At 36.2% G+C, this 18,416-nt stretch overlaps 1 protein-coding gene across 1 annotated transcript; it reads right to left on the bottom strand.

Annotated features, from left to right (window-relative positions):
- Positions 1-2,086: 2,086 nt before the first annotated feature.
- Positions 2,087-17,344, bottom strand: LOC111466165 (mediator of RNA polymerase II transcription subunit 13). Its single transcript, XM_023110749.1, has 23 exons — positions 17,151-17,344; positions 16,576-16,694; positions 15,480-15,553; positions 15,236-15,375; positions 15,062-15,148; positions 14,698-14,785; positions 14,533-14,613; positions 13,654-13,731; positions 13,489-13,568; positions 13,307-13,385; positions 12,907-13,203; positions 12,520-12,579; positions 11,334-11,574; positions 10,255-10,515; positions 8,437-9,753; positions 7,679-7,946; positions 7,457-7,607; positions 6,847-6,934; positions 6,620-6,698; positions 5,724-6,019; positions 4,515-5,613; positions 3,379-3,750; positions 2,087-3,001 (listed from the first exon to the last, which is right to left on the bottom strand). The coding sequence occupies exons 2-23, from the start codon at positions 16,597-16,599 to the stop codon at positions 2,400-2,402; spliced, it is 5,862 nt and encodes a 1,953-aa protein (XP_022966517.1). The 5' UTR covers positions 16,600-16,694; positions 17,151-17,344; the 3' UTR covers positions 2,087-2,399.
- Positions 17,345-18,416: the final 1,072 nt, after the last annotated feature.

The raw sequence follows: 18,416 nt of genomic DNA, 5'->3' as shown, positions 1-18,416 counted from the left end.
GAAAATTAATGGCATTAACATTGAAAAAGGCAAGAAAAAAGTGGGAAACCCTTCAAAATAAAATGCCAAAAAAAATATTAAAAAAAAAAAGTGGTGGCTCTCAAGACAGCTGTTTGGTCATCAATACCCACTAAAAATTAAAAATTAAAAATAAAAAAAGAATTTGTTGGCTATAAAAACCAACAAACCCACCATTGTTTCTCTCAAATCCAATTGAGTTTGAAGAAACCAAAAGGAACCCATTTGAAAGCCAAGAAATTTGAGCATAAAAATCAAAGCTTTAAGCTTTTTTTTGTTGCTTGAATCTGTCATCAATGGCGGCCATGAAGTTTGAAGCTTTGATGGTGGCAATGGTGGTGGCTGTTATGGCCTTCTCCTCCTCCATTGTTGCAGCTCAAGAAGCTCCGGCGCCAACCCCTGCCTCTGATGCTCCACTGTCCCTCCCAACTTTAATGGCTGCTCTTGCTCCTCTTGTTCTTCCCTTCTTCCTCTGAATCTCCTCAATCTCTCACCATTTCCTCTAACTTCCAATGAATTTATATGTATTTCAATTTCCATGAATCCAACATGGGTTTGATGGGTTGGTGATGATTCAATTTGTTTGAGTGTGATTTCAAATTTTCATAATTTTATGTAATTTTCGTCCGTTAAATAATCTGTTTGATGGTTGATGTTTGATATTTGAATTTAGAAGTTCTACGATCCTTTGCACCCTTTGGAACCGTACATTTAAATTTTATATAGGGTTCTAATCAAACTAACCCAATTCAATTCTGGGTGTTACAAAAATTGTATTATTTAAAAATATGAAAAAAGCACGATGGAATAGAATCAAGACTTGGTACATGGAGTACCGTGAATAAGGTATGGAATGATTGGAACGGGAAACTTTAGATTCAGTGGAATATTTCAAAATTTGTTACGTTAAATTTGTAGACTAAAACGACCTCATTTTTTTCGTCAAGAACGATAAAATTTGTGAATGTTTGAGAATCCGTTCGTTTTTATATAAAAAACGCTTTTTATTATTTTAGTGAAAACCCTAAAATAACTTGAAGGGTAGAATAGCCACATTTTGCATATATATATATATATATATATATATATATAATATTCTTTTTGTGTGATATAGGAAAAATCAAATTAATTGATTAATTAATTTGTAAACCAATGAGGAGCTGCCATTTGGCATTTTCTTTATTGTTCTATCATTTATGAGAGAGAAGGGATCACATGGTGATGCTGCTTGTGCACATGGGTTTATAGTCATTTCATAACATACCCAATAATTACAAGTTTATTAATTAAAATTATCCTTAATTTTTTAATTTTTATTAAATTATCGTAATTGGAAAATTTTAAAAATACCAACCAACCATACTTTTAAGGAAGAAACATAAAGATGACCCATAATTAAATTCAATTAACACATTACTATATTAGCTTATAAACGTTTAAGAGGGGCAAAAAAGGTAATTTTGACATCTAAATGCAGTTGTTAACTTAAGTCGGTTTTCAATATAGGAAGGGGCATTTTCATCAGGAAAAAGAGGCTTCAAAGCGTTTTGTTCAAGGGTATGCAAGTTTGGAAGCAGCGTGGCTTCCTCTAATAGAGGTTCGTGTTTTAGGCACTTGTGTATGCAATCTCTTATTATAAAATACGAAACAAATAATTTAAAAAATTCTTAAAAACCAACCCTCATACAAAAGCATTGCATTAACACCTAACACTTCAATATATTCACTTTTAGACTCTTTAAATATTAAAAGGTTATTATTTGCATCGGTGTCTAACCTACTTAGCATGTGCTCATTTTTTAAATATAAAATAAGTGCTTAAACAAAAATTTACTCAAAACCATCTTAAATCTAGCCAGTCTTAAAATGGCCCCCTGGTGAGTCTTAAAATGGCCCTTCATCTGAAAGAAGTAAAGAAACGTATAACAACAACCTAAGTAGGAAAATAATTACACAAAACAAGATCAAAGTTCATATCGTTCCTCGTGAATTTACACGAACTTGAGACATGTTTTCGTCACACAATGAACGGTAATTTGTGACGATAATTGCATCATAGAGGTCATTGTAAGGGTGAAAGATGAGTGGTTCTATCATTCATTGATATTCTGAGAAAATCAAAGCATCTCTCAATCAAACTGATTTTCAAGTTGCAATCCGTTTTGTTTCATATACATTTGTCCTAATTTTTCACAAAAACCTGAACTAACATTTAATTCTCTTCCTAAATCCTAACAACTAAGCATTATAATTAAGAATTGCCCAGCTATCTAGCATGTACAAGAATTATAATACACATAACTTTACATGGTAAGGAGGTCTTTAACAGAATAATTAGTAGCAAGAAACAACCTCGGTATTACCTCACAGTCGATATCGTCCTAATGTTTAGATTTTTCAGCGCGCCTAGAAAGCTCTGTGTCAGCAAAATGAAGAATCCTCCTGAGTCTCAAAACCATATCACAGTGAAACGGCAGGGCAGTTCGTCGGTCTAAGTATGCTGGGCTCACAGTCATCCATGATAAGGCATGAAGCTCTGCTATGACAGACTCGAGGATCAAATGCGTCTCGATTTCAAAGTCTCGTGATTCCACACTTGAACTTCTTCCCACTTGCTTGATAATCCCTCGGACATTCTTTTCTTGTGTGACGTTATGCCCATAGTAATCGATGAGACTAACCGAAAGGGCTGAGGGCCATTCCTCTTTCATGTTGCTCCGGGAATCCTTCCTCATTGAGGGTACAGCTCTTGAAATGGCAAATCCAGTGGAAAGTGGAATTGCAGACCCCTTACTGTGGAGGAGATGCGCCAAAGGTGGGGATTCGGCGGTGAGGCATGTGGGAAGCTGAAGAGGGTTCGAGGGAAGGAAACGCAGGCTAGGTGATGGGATTAGTATGTAAGAAGAAGATGTGGAACCAAGAGATTTAACCGGAGTAAAGCCTTCTACATACGACGATGACTGTACACCACCTTGATTTCCACCTGCGAAAACCTTCGGTAAGTACTGAGAAAACTACTGCTGCAAAACATAAAATGCCTTGCAGCTCAAGAAACCCAGAATATGTCAAAAAGATGCAGGTTATATCACAGCTACTGCAATGTACTTTCTTAATCTACAACTGAGCAATTTCATAACAGATAAAAGCATCACAAAAACATATTTATTGCTCATGAAATTTCCAGAATGAAGCTAAGTTCGAGGTCGTCTAACCCAGAAATGAAAGAACCGTAAGGCTCGAGTACGTGCAACAAAGACAAGAAAAGGCAGTAATCTACAATTATGAAACAAAAAATTTACAGCAGGGAAATATCAATTGAAGTAAATGAGGCATACGTTAGGTATTGGCAACTTATCTTACCGGGCGATGGTGAATCGGCTTGCAGTAATAGCTGCAGAGAATGCTCCATCGAAATCGCGACAAAACTGATACTATGCACCCACTGAATCATTCCTCTTGAGTTGTCCACCACTGCATGACCACCCATTAGCTGCTTTCTTATAGTAGGTTGTCCAATGCTAGCTTTCATAAAGCCTGTAGATTTTGAATGCGGGCTATATAAAGGATTTGGGGAGGAAGGAAGGTTTCTATCGTGAATCAAACTCATCTCCTGTTGTTGCAAGGAACTCCCATTACTACTTGATGATATCCCATCTGGCATGCAGCGGCGCAGTTGCAACGGCCATTTTTTCACCTCAGATCCCCATAGTGAATAAATGGCCTTCTGCCACTCTAGTCATAATAAGATGGCAAAATCCGAAACATTAGTGCCAAAACAGGTCAGAAATTTTAAATAACCTCCCCCAAAAATCTAATAGAAAATTTGGTAAATTTTTAACGGATGGATATGTGAAAATAGCGTGTCTTAAAGTCATCAAGAAACAACTTGTGAGTTATTAAGTGAGGATCATTTCCCAAGAGATCGCATCGGAATGAGATGTTTGATGCACTTGTGAAATAAAACTTCAGAATTTCATACAAATAAGTGAACTAATGGAGTAGGAGGGTGTAATAGCCCAAGCCCACCGCTAGCAGATATTGTCCTCTTTGGGATTTCCCTTTCGGGCTTCCCCTCAAGATTTTTAAAATGCATCTGCTAGGGAGAGGTTTCCACACCCTTATAAAGGTTGTTTTGTTCTCCTCCCCAAACAATGTGGGATCTCACAATCCACCCCCTTCGGGACCAGTGTCTTTGCTGGCACATCGCCTCATGTCCACCCCCTTTGGGGCTCAGCCTTCTCGCTGGCACACTGCTCGGAACCTGGCTCTGGTACTATTTGTAAGAGCCCAAGCCCACTACTAGCAGATATTGTCCCAAGGTTTTTTAAAACGCGTCTGCTAGGGAGAGGTTTCCACACCCTTATAAAGGATGTTTTGTTCTCCTCTCCAACCGACGTGGGATCTTACAGAGGGTATCAGATACAAGAAGCAGAGTCTACAAAAACTGAGTTGATAAACAATTGAAGCTGAAAATAATAATGATAGAGGAATTTTACCTAGATACTCGAGTTCGTAGAATGTTCCAATTCTTGCAATAACCAAATCTCTAGGCTTGGAAACACTAGTATCAGGAGAACATGACTGAAGTATCATACAGCCTTGCTGCAGAACTTGGACAAAAATGCATTCCAGACCCTTCGTATCCTGCCTACTGCTGATCCCACCAAAGGGAAATATATGACTGTCTAATAATTCTCCTCGTGAATCTGTCCAGATGCATACTAGCCAGCGCCAGTCTTCTGTCCATCCATAGCAACAGTGTAGGCTAGGATTCTTTTGATGACCTCCAAACCCGTCCATCTCAGGTCCATCTACTTGAGAGTTAGTTCCTATATCCATACCTACTGCTGAACTTACATTCGGTAAAAAGGCACCGCTGTTGTCATCGGATAATGGTTTCGAAGACTTTGCTCCTAGTGTAACAGGATTTATTGGTGAAATTCCATGGTCAAGTGAACCAGGTTCTGCCATAATAAAAAGTGGTTCAAACATGTAGCAAGAATCATCTTGAAGATAATATTCTCCAATTCTATTTGGGTCATTACTTAATGATCCAGGCCTTGTTTGCCATGAATTATCCCAGGTTCCAGACCTCAGGGTACCATCGATTTCACCCTCTCGAGGGAGTGAATGCCCAGCTATTCTAATACCAACGCAATCTTTCCACATCCCTGGAATGGAAGATGACATTGATGATAAAACTGAATGAGATCTACTGGATATTGATGATGACTGGACTACATCAGTCAATGTTCCCCGTGATATTCGACGAGCCTTGTTATAAACAGTGAAAGCTGTTTCTTTAAGAATTACAATTTCGTTTACTGATGGACTACTCACTCTGAAAATTGCATCCACTGTCACAATCTGCAATACCAATTTAGGAAGAGTAAATCCTTGAAGAACTAGAACGTTTGACGTCGATGACTCGTCAACAGCTGCTGAGCAGCTTAATGACTTTGCAACCTGACTACACAATATTGTCCTCCTATCTCTATCTGACTGGAGCGTGACAGAACCGACAGCAACAGAAGATTCAACGACAGTTTGCAATACTTCCAGAGGATCAGGAAAAGGACATATGACATAAAGTACCTAAGGTTGGCAAAAAAAAAAAATGTAGGTGAGCTAAGCATATAGGAAATAATATACACTGAGCGACATGCAATGGGAAAAATAGTAGAGAAGATATTCAAATGTCATACCATGCAGGAACCATTACTGCCTTCTTTGGGATTAGCTGACATAGATGGAGAGAGTTTCAAAGCTTTCAAAGCTTTTGAAAGAGATCTAAGATAACTTGTCAAGTCCCATCCATTTGATAGAGAAAGCAAATAGTCACTAATTGAACCGACAATTGAAGCACTACTGCTATCAATTTTCATCGACTGGGGACAATCGAGTAGGACGAAACCTGAAGATAACAACTTCCCAGAATCTACATCCATTTGATTCCCTAAATTATGTGGGGTATGTGTTCCCAGCTTGCATGTCTCATACACTGGTGACAGACAAGGCCGAAAAAAAAATATTAGTAAATGACCTCTCGACAATTTGAATACAGCTAATGAGCATATGAAAAGGATTATGTTTAATCAGAATCTTTTTTCCATGAAAAGTCAACCTTCCATTGAGAAAAAAATGGAAGAATCTAAGAGACAATACTACTATTTCAACCCTAAACCCTAAAAACTCTTTTCCATGCCTAACAAAAACTACAAACAACGCTACAGGTTCAAAACTTTAGTGTCTCATCAAGCTCTAATAATACACTGTATAAACCACATAAATCTTTTAATATTCATAACAGGAAAAAAAAAAAAAAAAAAAAAAAAAAAAAAAAAAAAAAAAAAAAAAAAAACTAGGAAATTTACTTTTCTCAAAATGTAAAGGTGAAACTTTTATCGACATAAGAAGGGTATTTATCCATTGCTAAAATAACAATCTGCAGTAGGAAAATACTTCTTTTGAAACGGTCAGTTGGAAAATACTAGTTAATCAAGAGAATAAAATGCAGAATTAGTTATATAGTAAACCACTGGTTAGAAAGAGTACCCTTTCCAATCCGGTTTTATATGCATTAAGAACAATTATTACTAACCAGTTCCTAGTTGCTGGAAAAAATCGGCGGCAGCAGATGCAAGAGGATCAATATCTGGGCAAATGACGCAATAATTTATCTGCAACAGTTAATGAAAATAAAAAACCTTGCCATTAGAGGGTGCGAAGGATATTATCATTTAAACATTTATACCACATAAAGAAATATGGGCAAGAAGACAAATAGGGCCCTGCAGATTCTGCCTGTTCAGATTTCAACCAACTTACAGGTTTTTGTACAGCATAAGGCTCAAGAGGGGCCTTTTCCCAAAGTTGCAGAGAGTTGGCAGATGTCTTAAGCCAATCATCTTGGTACCTATTTACATATCATTGTTATCTTCAACCTCAGTAGATATTAATAACAGTAATTCATTAACATGAAAATACAATCATCTTGGTGTATTTGACATTCAGCGATTGCTATCAATCAATATTGGCAGATTTTGAAATTTTCTTGTTTTAGTTCATCGGTTATTTTGTTTATTAATATTTTCTTCCTCAAACGTTGACAGACATTTTTGCAAGAACACATAGCACCATGCCTTTGTATGACAGTGGCCTATGCAATCTATGTGAACAGTTATTAAGTCTGCAGCTCTTGAAGTGAAAAATAAAAATTGCAACAAATGTCATTCACAGGCTACAGACTACAGACTATAGAGTAATATTCTAATAATGCTAATTTGAATGTGCAACTATCACTTAAAGGCTATAAAGTAATATTCTATTCATGATATTAAATAGACTATGAAATTATATAAATGTTTAGTAGACGAAACGAAACAGGATATCAAGATCTCTCAAGAACTGACACAATGATTAATAATCAAATGCATACCCAACAAGTATCGCGGGTGATGGGAGAACAAAAATCGTTGGTCTCAGTCGGGAAGGTAGTAGTTGCTGGTCTGATCCTGAACTGGAGATTTCTTGGTTTGATCTCCTTTGGGAAGTCTCATCCATCTTGGACCCATCCATTGTGCTACTGCCTACAGTGCCAGAAAACTGCATAATCCAATGAACTAAACATTTCAATTTTTATAAAATGTAATATCTGTACCTTTGAGACTAGACGATCCACTAGCAGAAGAATGTGAGGGGCTTATGGGCTCTCCAATGTTTAGCATAACAGTACTCGAAGAATCTTTAGATTCATTTATAGTAGACTCAGCAGATAATCCATCACCTGTGCTTCCCATATCACCTAATTGACCACGACCTTTGCACCAATCAGTTACAGATAACGGACCATCCAAAGTGCCAAATGCAGATTTCAAGGCTGTTTTCATGTCGGACTGCAGCAAACTCATTACAGACGGGGCATAAACCTGGACGATAAATTTAGCATTTTATGCTCAAGCTTCATTATCAGAATATGGAAGTTACATGTCAGATAGCTAATAATGGGTTGAAGGATCCATTATATTGAGAAGCCTAAATTCATGAATCAGCCACGTTTCTAAAATAGTGGCAAAAAGTCTTTAAAGCTACATCATATCTACAAGCCAGCAAAAAGGAGAAACAACACACACACACAATTAATTTAATAGTAATACTAATACTAATAGTTCTAGACTGGATGTGATAAAAATCTAAGGAAACATACAAAGCTAATTTTGTAAAATACTGATATGATAACTAGATAATATCAATAATCACGAACACATCCCTTTTATTATCATAAAACGGAACTTTTCATTAAATAAATAAAAGCATGAATCATATCTTTAACAAATATTTATAATAAAGTTCACATCGACCAATATAATATGGGAAATTGTGTGCATGCAATAGCATGTAGAAGGAAAATTCACTTACATCAGCAGAAAGAGGATCAACTAACTCAACGCCTGCAATGTCCAATGCATGACAAGAGGCTAAGGTTCCTCCACAGCCTGCATGAACCATAGATGGCCCACATGGAAATCCCCTCCTCCATTGTTCCTGCAAACCTAGCCAGCCATACGGACCATCACCACAATCTGCATCCAAGGCCAGGTCAACAAAAGAAGTAGCCTGCTGGACAAGTAAAGGCATGGCATCAAGGAGTTCCTGAAGTGGTGGTCTTTGCCCATAAGAGAGAACTCCATCTTCATGGAAAGAATTGTGGGGTAAGGAAGAGCCAAGTTCCATACTAGGTGAATTTGAGGGCTTTGGAACCTTGGGAACTCCAACAGACCGCCAAACACCAACAGGTGCATTGTGGTGTCCATCAAGTGTTCCCCCATCAACATCTCCGGCTATTCTCATTGGTATAGTATCTTTCTTCTTCACCTCATTCGCCATATAATCTGTAATAGTACTTGGATCACTTGACAGCTGATTTGTACCAGAAACGGTGGAACTACCAGACAACTGCAGGGAATGCCGTACTCTGCACATAGAAGCTTGGAACATTAAGCATTCAACTTCCATTGCAAGAACATGCTTCTGAGACATAAATAAACAATCAGCTTCAATAGTGTCCTCATTCATCTTCCTCTGTGCAGATTTGACCGCATTTACAGCATTGTGATTTGAGAGAGATGATGCCAGCCCATCAGATGTAGAGATGCTGTTCTTACATGCAGCTGATTTTCTTATATGTTTCTCTTTCACATTGTCAACATGTGTATAGTAGTTTTTTGCACTTAGAACATTTGATGGTTTTGAATTTGAGGAGATACCACTCTTTTCATCTGACCAATCAAAGTATGGCGAAGAGGGTGGTGTTGCACCATATATGTAGCTGTTTGTGCTTAAGTTTGAACTCTCTATCTCCCGAGATTTAGGAATATATGGACTTCGGAATATTGATGAAGAAAACTCACTTGTAGGTGTTTCAACTGCTCCATATTCTGGAGCAAGTGTCATCAGAGCTTCATACTTGGTAATTTGATCAAACTCCCCAGAAGAAGACACTGGAGTTTGATTGGCTGTTACTGAGGACAATGCATTGTTTGTGACTTCATGATCTTTGCTTAGAACCTCATCTGTTGTTTTTGTAACAGCTGGGTTGAAGCTATCGAAGGAGGGAAACCCCACAGGCAAAAGCATCTGATCAGAAACATCCATGACCCCACCTGGACTGCTACCTACATCAGCATAGTCTGGAGCCGAAAACGAAAGAGATTGTGACTCTGCAGCTCCTGGGGGCTTCAGAAGATAATACCATGATGAGCTCCAAGAGTGTATTCACATAATCAGCAGGAATATGAAGGAAAGACAAAAAAAAAAAAAACAGAATAAACTGCCTTCAAATTGAACTGAGGAAGATGGATGGCGAGAATAAACTACAATGTGCTATAAACTAATTAAACCTCATTATAATTTTTATCAAAACTTTGGGTACTTTGTTAATAAAATAATAATGAGCTATCATCATATATCAGTGTCAATTCTAAAAAAAATGGTGGTAGATCTTAATAATGCAAATAATCGTTGCAGCTAAGCACCAACTACATTCCAATGAGAATTATTTCTCGGAAAAAGAAACTTATAAAGGTTAATGAAGTAACTCAATGACCGCATTAACTTTAACAAACAAATCAGGAAAAAATCAGAAACCAATCATCACCATGAACTTGAGATGCAACAATAACAACTATCATGTAGCCATACTGCAGCATAACATTTCATAAAACACATGGAAAATACCTCCCCAAATGGTAAAACATCATTCTCAAAGAAGTCTCCGAAGCTCCCAAAATGCAAAAGGAGATCCTCAATGTCATCCACGCCCCTGTCATCATCATCCCAGTCCCAAGGAGATCCAATTAGCATATTACTAACTCCTGTAATAGCGGAATTGTTGAGCTCGGTGGATGTAAACTCGGATTTGAAAGCATCCTGAATTTGAGCACCTGTACCCATTTGATCTAACGAATCTGGCATCCCTGAACGAGACCGCTTAATACCCTGACAAATAAAAAGTTCAATTAACCAGTAAATATTCTAAAGGCCCAAATTTTTCTTCAAATAGAAAATATTAGAAGATACTACCAATATATATATATATATATATATATATTAAGAGTCGGTATGAGTAAAATTCTTTTGTCATTAAAAAATATATTTCATTGATGATATGCAAAATTATAAAAAAAGAGAAAACCTTATACAAGAAATACTATCAAAGAGAGTAGCAAAAAAAGCTCTCCAATTAGTCAAAAGGTCACATCAAAAGTAACAAAAATCCTCAAATGGATTCCCCTTCGATAGCTTCAACTCAAATGAAGTATATGAAAAAACTCAATACTCGCTATAAAAAGTAATACCAAAACAATATGGTCAAAATCCAACAGAAACGTGGTTACCAACTCATTAACAAACCAAAGAGTTTGCTACATATTACAATAGCGTAAGAATCCATTAGATAATGATTTAGCTATTTGTTCTCTGTTTTTAGAAGTCAATGCCAAGTCTTGTAATCTTATTTTAAAATGTTTCCCAATCAAGCAATTTTCAAAAACTCGTTTTCTGTTTTTTAGATTTGAAGTGTTGAAAAGAAGTTTAAAAAATCAAGAATTTAGATTAAGCAATGGACAATAATCAAGCGGAAATTGAAAAGTAAAACTGTTACCAAATAGGGCATAAGTCAGAATTGCACATACAGACGTCAGCCCAAAATTTAGGAGTTCCCATGTCAAAACACAAATCCAACTCCAGGGTTTCTAAATCATGTGCAACAACAGAAAGAAAATAAATCTATTTCTAAGAACATTAATCAAGCATACCAATTTTCGGCCACTGTTTGCTGACTGGTCATTTGAAGACAATCCAGACTGCCTGCAAGATAAGGAATCAGCATCTGCTTCAAGTTCGCTGGCTCCTGTCTTGCAATCACTATCACTAGAACTACTACTTATGCTACCAATGCTGCTACTGTTACTATTGCTGCTACTATCGTAACCATGCTGTGAACGTATTTTATCAGTCTCAGTCCACAAACCTTCCATATAATCTACATTTCCACCGCTACAGAAACCACAACAACCAAAAGTGGAAAACTGAAAGGTTAGTAATAGTTTTAATCCCATCACAACTAAGATAGAGAAGTGAAACTTGTTCACATGCATGAAAGTTAACACTTAAAAACCTCGCATGAAGAGACATATCATGAAAATATACCTTTGAATAAGAAAACTCAAATAAACATGAATATGGGTAAATATTTTATTTATTAATATGCATATTTCTTTAAAAACAAAGAAAATAACAAAAACAAAAAGATAACAAAAAAGCATTTAAAAAGAAAAAGAAAAACAAACTTGTTAAGTCACTATATTATTGTTTTGGAAGGAGATTAACTCCCCTTTCAAACGGACCACAGCTCTCCCATGCGATCCAAATAGTCTCCTTCAAGAGACTCTAACCAACCACCTTTTCTCGGATAGGGGAAAGGTTCTATGGATCCACCTAAGGTTTTCAATGAAAAGAAAAGTACTTTTTTATAATATATTTTTATTATTTTGTCTTTCTAACAATATCTTGGTTTGAATGGTCTACTTCTATCAATTCCTACAGCTGGCAACAATGCTCTTTTGTCCAATTGGAGAAGTTTTCTGGGGAGTACAACTTCATGCTAGCATATCTATATTTAAAAGAATATGGGATTGATTGAAAATTCTGAAAGGAAATTAGGAGCTTTCTAGTTCTTATTTAGTTTACTACGATAGATCATGACATCCTAGATAAAACATTTTGTAACTATTTTATTACATTTATCATTGATGTAAATTGCACGCCATATACTTGGGATGTCTTGTTTCCTTTATTGTCTTTCAGTATTGTTCTTTCTTTACAAGCAAGGAAACCAGGAATAAAGAACATTACCTACCACAAAAACAAGTATGTCCGCATAGTATTTCTCAATCTAATAACATATAACTTCAGTCAGATGCAATGAGCTGAAATTCTTACCAATGCATGTAGAAAGAAGAACCAGGTAACGAGGGTCCTATCCAGTTTTGCAGCCAAAATCTGAAAATTTCAACATCAAAGTTAGTTGAAGAAACAAACGCCACTAAAAGAAGTCACATGAGGCTTTCTTCATTATTTCAAGTTCCTTTTTTTTTTTTTTCTGAGAAGAGGAATGGAGTTATTCCAAATCCTTTTTAATCCCTTTGTTTTAGAAAAATTCAAAGAGAAGCCGACGTAACCTTTAACCAAATCAATAAAAATCCTTTGTTTATTTCATTTTTAAAAAATGCACAAAACCCGTACAAAATTTAACTGAAGAGATCCAATTTTTATCTTTTAAATTGGTAGCAATTCAAAGAAGATAAACAGTCAAGATTAGGTAACTACCTTTTCAAGGACGACCTGGCAAATGAAGTTTGCAATAACAAAACAAGCACTGCCTCGGATGGATATATAAAAGTCTTTTTATGAAAAGATAAATTGTTTGACAATCCTTTCAGATCACCAGATGTTGATACGTTTCTTATGTAATTTGAATTGGATTGCAGCGGCCTCTCACTCACTGATTTAGAGCACCCTAGGGTAACTTCAACATAGCAATTTTGCCCCTTTGACTGGCAGCCACCTTGAGAAACGTGATGGGGCAAACCCACAAATCCACACGAAGTCCTAGACTTTCCAGAACTGTTCACACAAATCAAAAAGAATAAAAATTATGACTAACAGTACTGAAAATACAGACTGAGAAATCTGCCAAGTGAAAAGCATACCATATATAATGTAGTACCTGGAACATATTTGTTTCACAACATCACTAGCACAACATCCAGTGAACCTACCCCGGATTCCATGAGGTGAAACAATCACTGATGAAAATTAAATGATATTAAAAATTAAGTGGATGCAGAAAGAAAGATCAATATCATTATAACACAAAACTTCCCAAAAGTTTCCCATTTCCAAGCTAACCTGGAAGTCCAAGACAGGAATTATTTGTTGAATGCTTCAACACTCTTTCAATTTCTGCATTTGATAGTGCTCGAATATGTCTAGGAATTTTTTTATTAAAAAAAAGTCAATTAGTGAACAATTTAACCTGCATAGTCAGCATTTTAAAAGTAGAAAAGGATTTACTTTGCAGATATGATGGCATGCACAAATATTGCCTCCTCAGTAGCAGAAAATATGAACTCCATTGTAGGTTGCCCTCTCCTGACCATTGGCATCCATCAGAAAAGATCATTGTCCATTAAAGAAACAAGGGTAAGAACAAAAGTAAGAAGTCATAAAAACGAATATATATGCCTTTGCATTAAAACATACTCCGGCTACAATGATCCCACATTTAACCTTCAACTTCCAATTAAGAAGATAAACTCATGGAGAATAAATTTGACGAAATTATACCCTACAACCACCATTTATGTATTTTTAGTTGAAAAGGTGGACACTATTACCCCCAACTTTATACGGCTTCAATGTATCTTTTTTTCATTAATCTTATTATGAAAAATAAAAGTGTGCCTTTTCTCCTCTTTTCACAAGTTATACATAGTATAGGGGTCATGTATAACTGCCTCAAGAGGTAGCTGCATGTACTGGCAATTAACCAAATTTAACATCCCAGCTTTGGCAGAAACAATGACGGGTACTATTAAGTGAAAATATCATAGTATGCATAGCTATTAGTAAAAAAGAAATATACTGGAGTGTAACCGAAGCCATGCAGGAAGCCGAAGAACAAATTCTAGCCAACATATTATTTGATTTCCATAAATCGCTTAGAAGCCGTTTAATCCTAATTAGACCTCCCAAACTCCACTGCACTTCGATCCCTAACAAACCACATTAGAAGCCGTTTGATCTTAATTAGACCTCCCAAACTCCACTGCACTTCAATACCTAACAAACCACACAAACTAAGGAAGAAAAACCTGAATAATTAAAGAGAAACCTGAATCCACAGCATCCATATAAAAGAAAGATTGAAGCTGACAAGAATTAAAGAGAAACCTGAATAATTCTTCACTTTGACCATACTGATATTTTGTGAAAACATCTCCAAACCTCATGTATGAAAGTGCAGTTAGGGATCTGCCAATCCCAGGTAAGTTAGCTTTGAGTATAAATAACCAAATACCACAGCATATAAACAGTAAGTGTGTCAAAATAAATGACCTCTCAATACAGTTTCGTAATGCCTGTGAAAGGGCAGCCGCAACCTCCTCCAAATCCCCAGGAGAGGTCCACAGTCCAGAGGCAACCACTGTTGTAAACACGACATGACCACAGAGGGGTTCAGAATTGTACATTAAGTCCTCTAACGGCAACAAATAATTCAAACAAAGCCCACAAAAGCTAAATAAATACACTCCTTTTGTATCATGGAGAATGAGTTCAAGAATAGTCAAGTTTGTAAATAAGTTGTAACAAGAATAAATTAATTTGAATCATCCACTGCCAAGTTCGGGTTTTTAAGATACATAAAAAGTTGGGAAAAACTTATTACATCATGGACAATGTGTTTATAAGTAGCACATACCCCTTAACTTGGAAACAGCTGCTTGAGCAGTTTCAGCAACAGAAGAATGGCGCCCAGGTAGAAAAAGCCAAAGTTTAATTTTTTCATCTGGTATAACAAATTATCAAAGTTAGACAAGGAAAATTGAGGCAGATAGATGGAAAACACATATTGCACCACATTTGCATTTCTCACCAGGATTGTGCAAACCCTGAGAAGGGTCCCAAGGCCCAACAAATGAGTTGGTCCAAGTGCTTAAAAATCCTTCCTTCTGTAATTGCACGTGTGATGAAAGCACCAAGAATGTGGCAGCATCATTGTGCTCAACCTTTGCACTTACAACATCAAAAGCCTAATTTTAGTATCCTTAAAGAAGTGGAAGACCACACAAAAAAAACCCTAATTGTTAAACTAGGAAAGAGGTTCACTTAGCATTAACCTTTTGTCCGGTAATGAAATCAAGTCAGATTCATTAGGCAGAAACTGGAACCATGAAATTTGATGTAGACCCCCCTAAGACAAAATCACAGTAGAGAGTATTATAGGACTACACAAATGCCAAAAATTCTAAAGTTAACAATAAAACATATTTGAGGATTAGCCTAAGAGTAGTGACGCACATTGTTTTAGAAAAGGGAAGTTGTAAATGATGAATAGATTGGACGTGAGCGCACAGTCAAAACATAACAATTGAAAAGCCAGTATTCTATTCATGTACTAAAGAAATCACGAATTAGCAATGCTACGTTTTTATTTGCCAAATTACTTTGATGCCACAATGGAGAAACTAAAACAATCAAAAGACAACAAACAGGAGACATTAGGATGACAAACTATTGAGTGCCCCTGCTCACATTGCCTCACCTACAGCCTAGTATCACCTTAAAAGCACTGATGCAGAGTTAAGTTTCTAATGGAACACAACAAAAGCTCCACAACGTCCCAACATGGACCTTCTAAAGGAATTCAATCGACTAAATTAGCAAATGTGTAAAATGTATCTCTAATTTCAACCTAAGAATCACTAACACTTTAGTTTGGCTAGCGCGTCCATGTTTGACACGTGCGATACACTTGGACACTTCAACACTTGTCAGACACATATCAAACACTTGTTAGAATATGTGTTAGGCGCTAGTTGTACAAAAATGATATATAATTAAATAGACCTGCCCTTGTCGTGTCTGTGTCCTAGCTTTTTAAGAAATGTCATGTCACTATGTCCGTGTCATGTCATATCCGTGCTTCTAAAACATTAACTGCCAAGTTCATGAAAAAGAAGGCATTCTCCTCCTTCACCATTCAATTGCAGTTGAGCTTATCGAGATTGTAGATTTTCACAATTTATGTCACTTATCATGCTCGATAATAGGGGAAAATGTGCAAAACACCAAGAAGTAACCAAGTTTCCATTATGGGAACAAACATAAAGAGCAATTCAACGCAGAAAAATAACAGAATTAAAGCATACGAGATACGACCACCATGCATATACATTGGGGATAGATCTAAATTGAATAGGTCCAGGAACCTACAATTTTGAAAATATTCGTCCACATCACTTCAGCAATCTAAAAGTCTCCCACAAAGATACCAGTTTCCAACCAATCAAACTGCCTTTGCTAGAAAACAACTACCGCGTCCATTTGCTGACCTGCAAGGATCCAGAAGCACCAACATATGAATGAGCAAAACAAAGCCCTACGAACAGGTGATCATTACCACCAACAACCAACTATCAGTCAAATGAGTAGTAAACTAAAGTTTATCCATCCCCCATATCAAAAACTCAATAGAAACCTTTGTTTCCTCATTCAAATCACGTCTCATGGCCCTAATTAGAAAAATTACTGAAACGAGAACAAACCCACGAAAACTGAATCCAATTCAAACATATACAAAGAAAATGCGCAACCCTAGGTACCCATTAAGCAAAAGAAGCTACCCAAAATTGAGAAAATCAGAAAAAGGATGGAACGAATTCAAACGGAAAGAAAGTTTCGTATATCCCCTCGAAAATTTCAACCCTCGGAAATTCAGCCATTGCCCAGAGGGAAAAGTGAAGTGCAGCATCAAAAGGTAATGAATGAAATAGAATTCGAAGTCATACCATTCGAGTTATCGGTGGCGTGGGGTGGAACAGGCGATTTGGAAGCGTACGCACAGCTTATTGTTCTTCAGTGGGAAAGTCCAAAAGCTTCGATTCGCTTGTTTTCTTCGACACATTAAGCCTCAGAAACAAAACATTATAAATTTTGTTGAAAAATTGTGGGGGGAAATTCTTAATCCGCCGTTTATTTTCACGAACATTTGGTTTGGTGTTAGTATATTCCAATTTACAATACCTAATATCTTCAAATTAACAATCTCTTTCGACTTACTATAATTTGTTTTTATTAGGACATTTTTAGATTAAACATTTATTTATTTTAAAACCCTTTTGGTAAAACCAATTTAATCCAAACATAAATTTTTAAAAATTACCTTCCTTAATTTGAAAATAAATATATGTATTTATAATTGAAAAAATATATTTTTTAAAATTTTGATTAAGTTAAAATCAATTTAGTTTAAGAGAATGTATGGACCAACTTTAATTCATAAAAATTTATTGGTTCAAGAATTTCACTTATGTAAATCTGACCCGTGTATTTATAAATTCACTTAGGGTTTAAACTTATTCGCATCATAAGCTTGAGATTTAAGGCGAATATTTGATTTTTTTTTTGATATAGTAAGAAATTATAAAAAATTATTAGGAATCAAATAGAATTTATATAGATTTTGAGTCAATACTGAATCCAAGAGAAAAGTTACTAGATCGATAAGCTGGGCTCATTTAGGTCTAGGTCGAGCACTGGGGAACATGCACTTTGCACACCCTATTAGGTCTTGAGACGAGTCCAAAACTTACTCACTCTTAATCTCGTTCCAAAGCAAGAGGAAGGAAGTAGTACATCAACCTTCATATAAATAGATTTGATAATGTCATTGAAGTGATATAAAACCTAGTTCTCTAAGCCCAAACCTTAGTGCAATTTTAAGTTTATGACTTAAACATAGGAAAGTGTGTCCTATCGAGTTTGCTTGAATGCGTGGGTAAATATTTAATATTACTAAGATGTCTCTTGAACAGTTAAGGTTAGAGGTCTCAACTTTTGATCTAGCTTACCTCGTGAAGATGGTAGGGAACTTGAAAGCGTGTTTTAAGAGATAAAAGAACACCATAGAACTTGAAAGCGTGTTTTAAGAGATAAAAGAACACCATATTCATCTCATACATGGCCAACAACCTAAACCCGTATACGAACTTAAAGAAAGAAGAAAATGTGTGATTGATCAAGCTGACCTGCACCGGTAGGTACGGCTTAACACA

Source organism: Cucurbita maxima, unplaced genomic scaffold, assembly GCF_002738345.1.
Source record: "Cucurbita maxima cultivar Rimu unplaced genomic scaffold, Cmax_1.0 Cma_Scf00002, whole genome shotgun sequence".
Classification (NCBI taxonomy): Eukaryota; Viridiplantae; Streptophyta; class Magnoliopsida; order Cucurbitales; family Cucurbitaceae; genus Cucurbita; species Cucurbita maxima.
The sequence above is the reverse complement of the archived record's forward strand: the minus strand, read 5'-3'. Positions and strand labels throughout refer to the sequence as shown.

Excerpts from the sequence above, each read along its gene's own strand:
- LOC111466165 (XM_023110749.1), bottom strand. The coding sequence starts at position 16,599 with ATGTGGACGAATATTTTCAAAATT. Across the intron at positions 9,754-10,254 it reads ATGTTTTACCATTTGGGGAG|CCCCCAGGAGCTGCAGAGTC; the intron begins GTATTTTCCATG and ends TATCTTCTGAAG. Across the intron at positions 6,699-6,846 it reads CTTATGCTGTACAAAAACCT|ATAAATTATTGCGTCATTTG; the intron begins GTAAGTTGGTTG and ends TAACTGTTGCAG.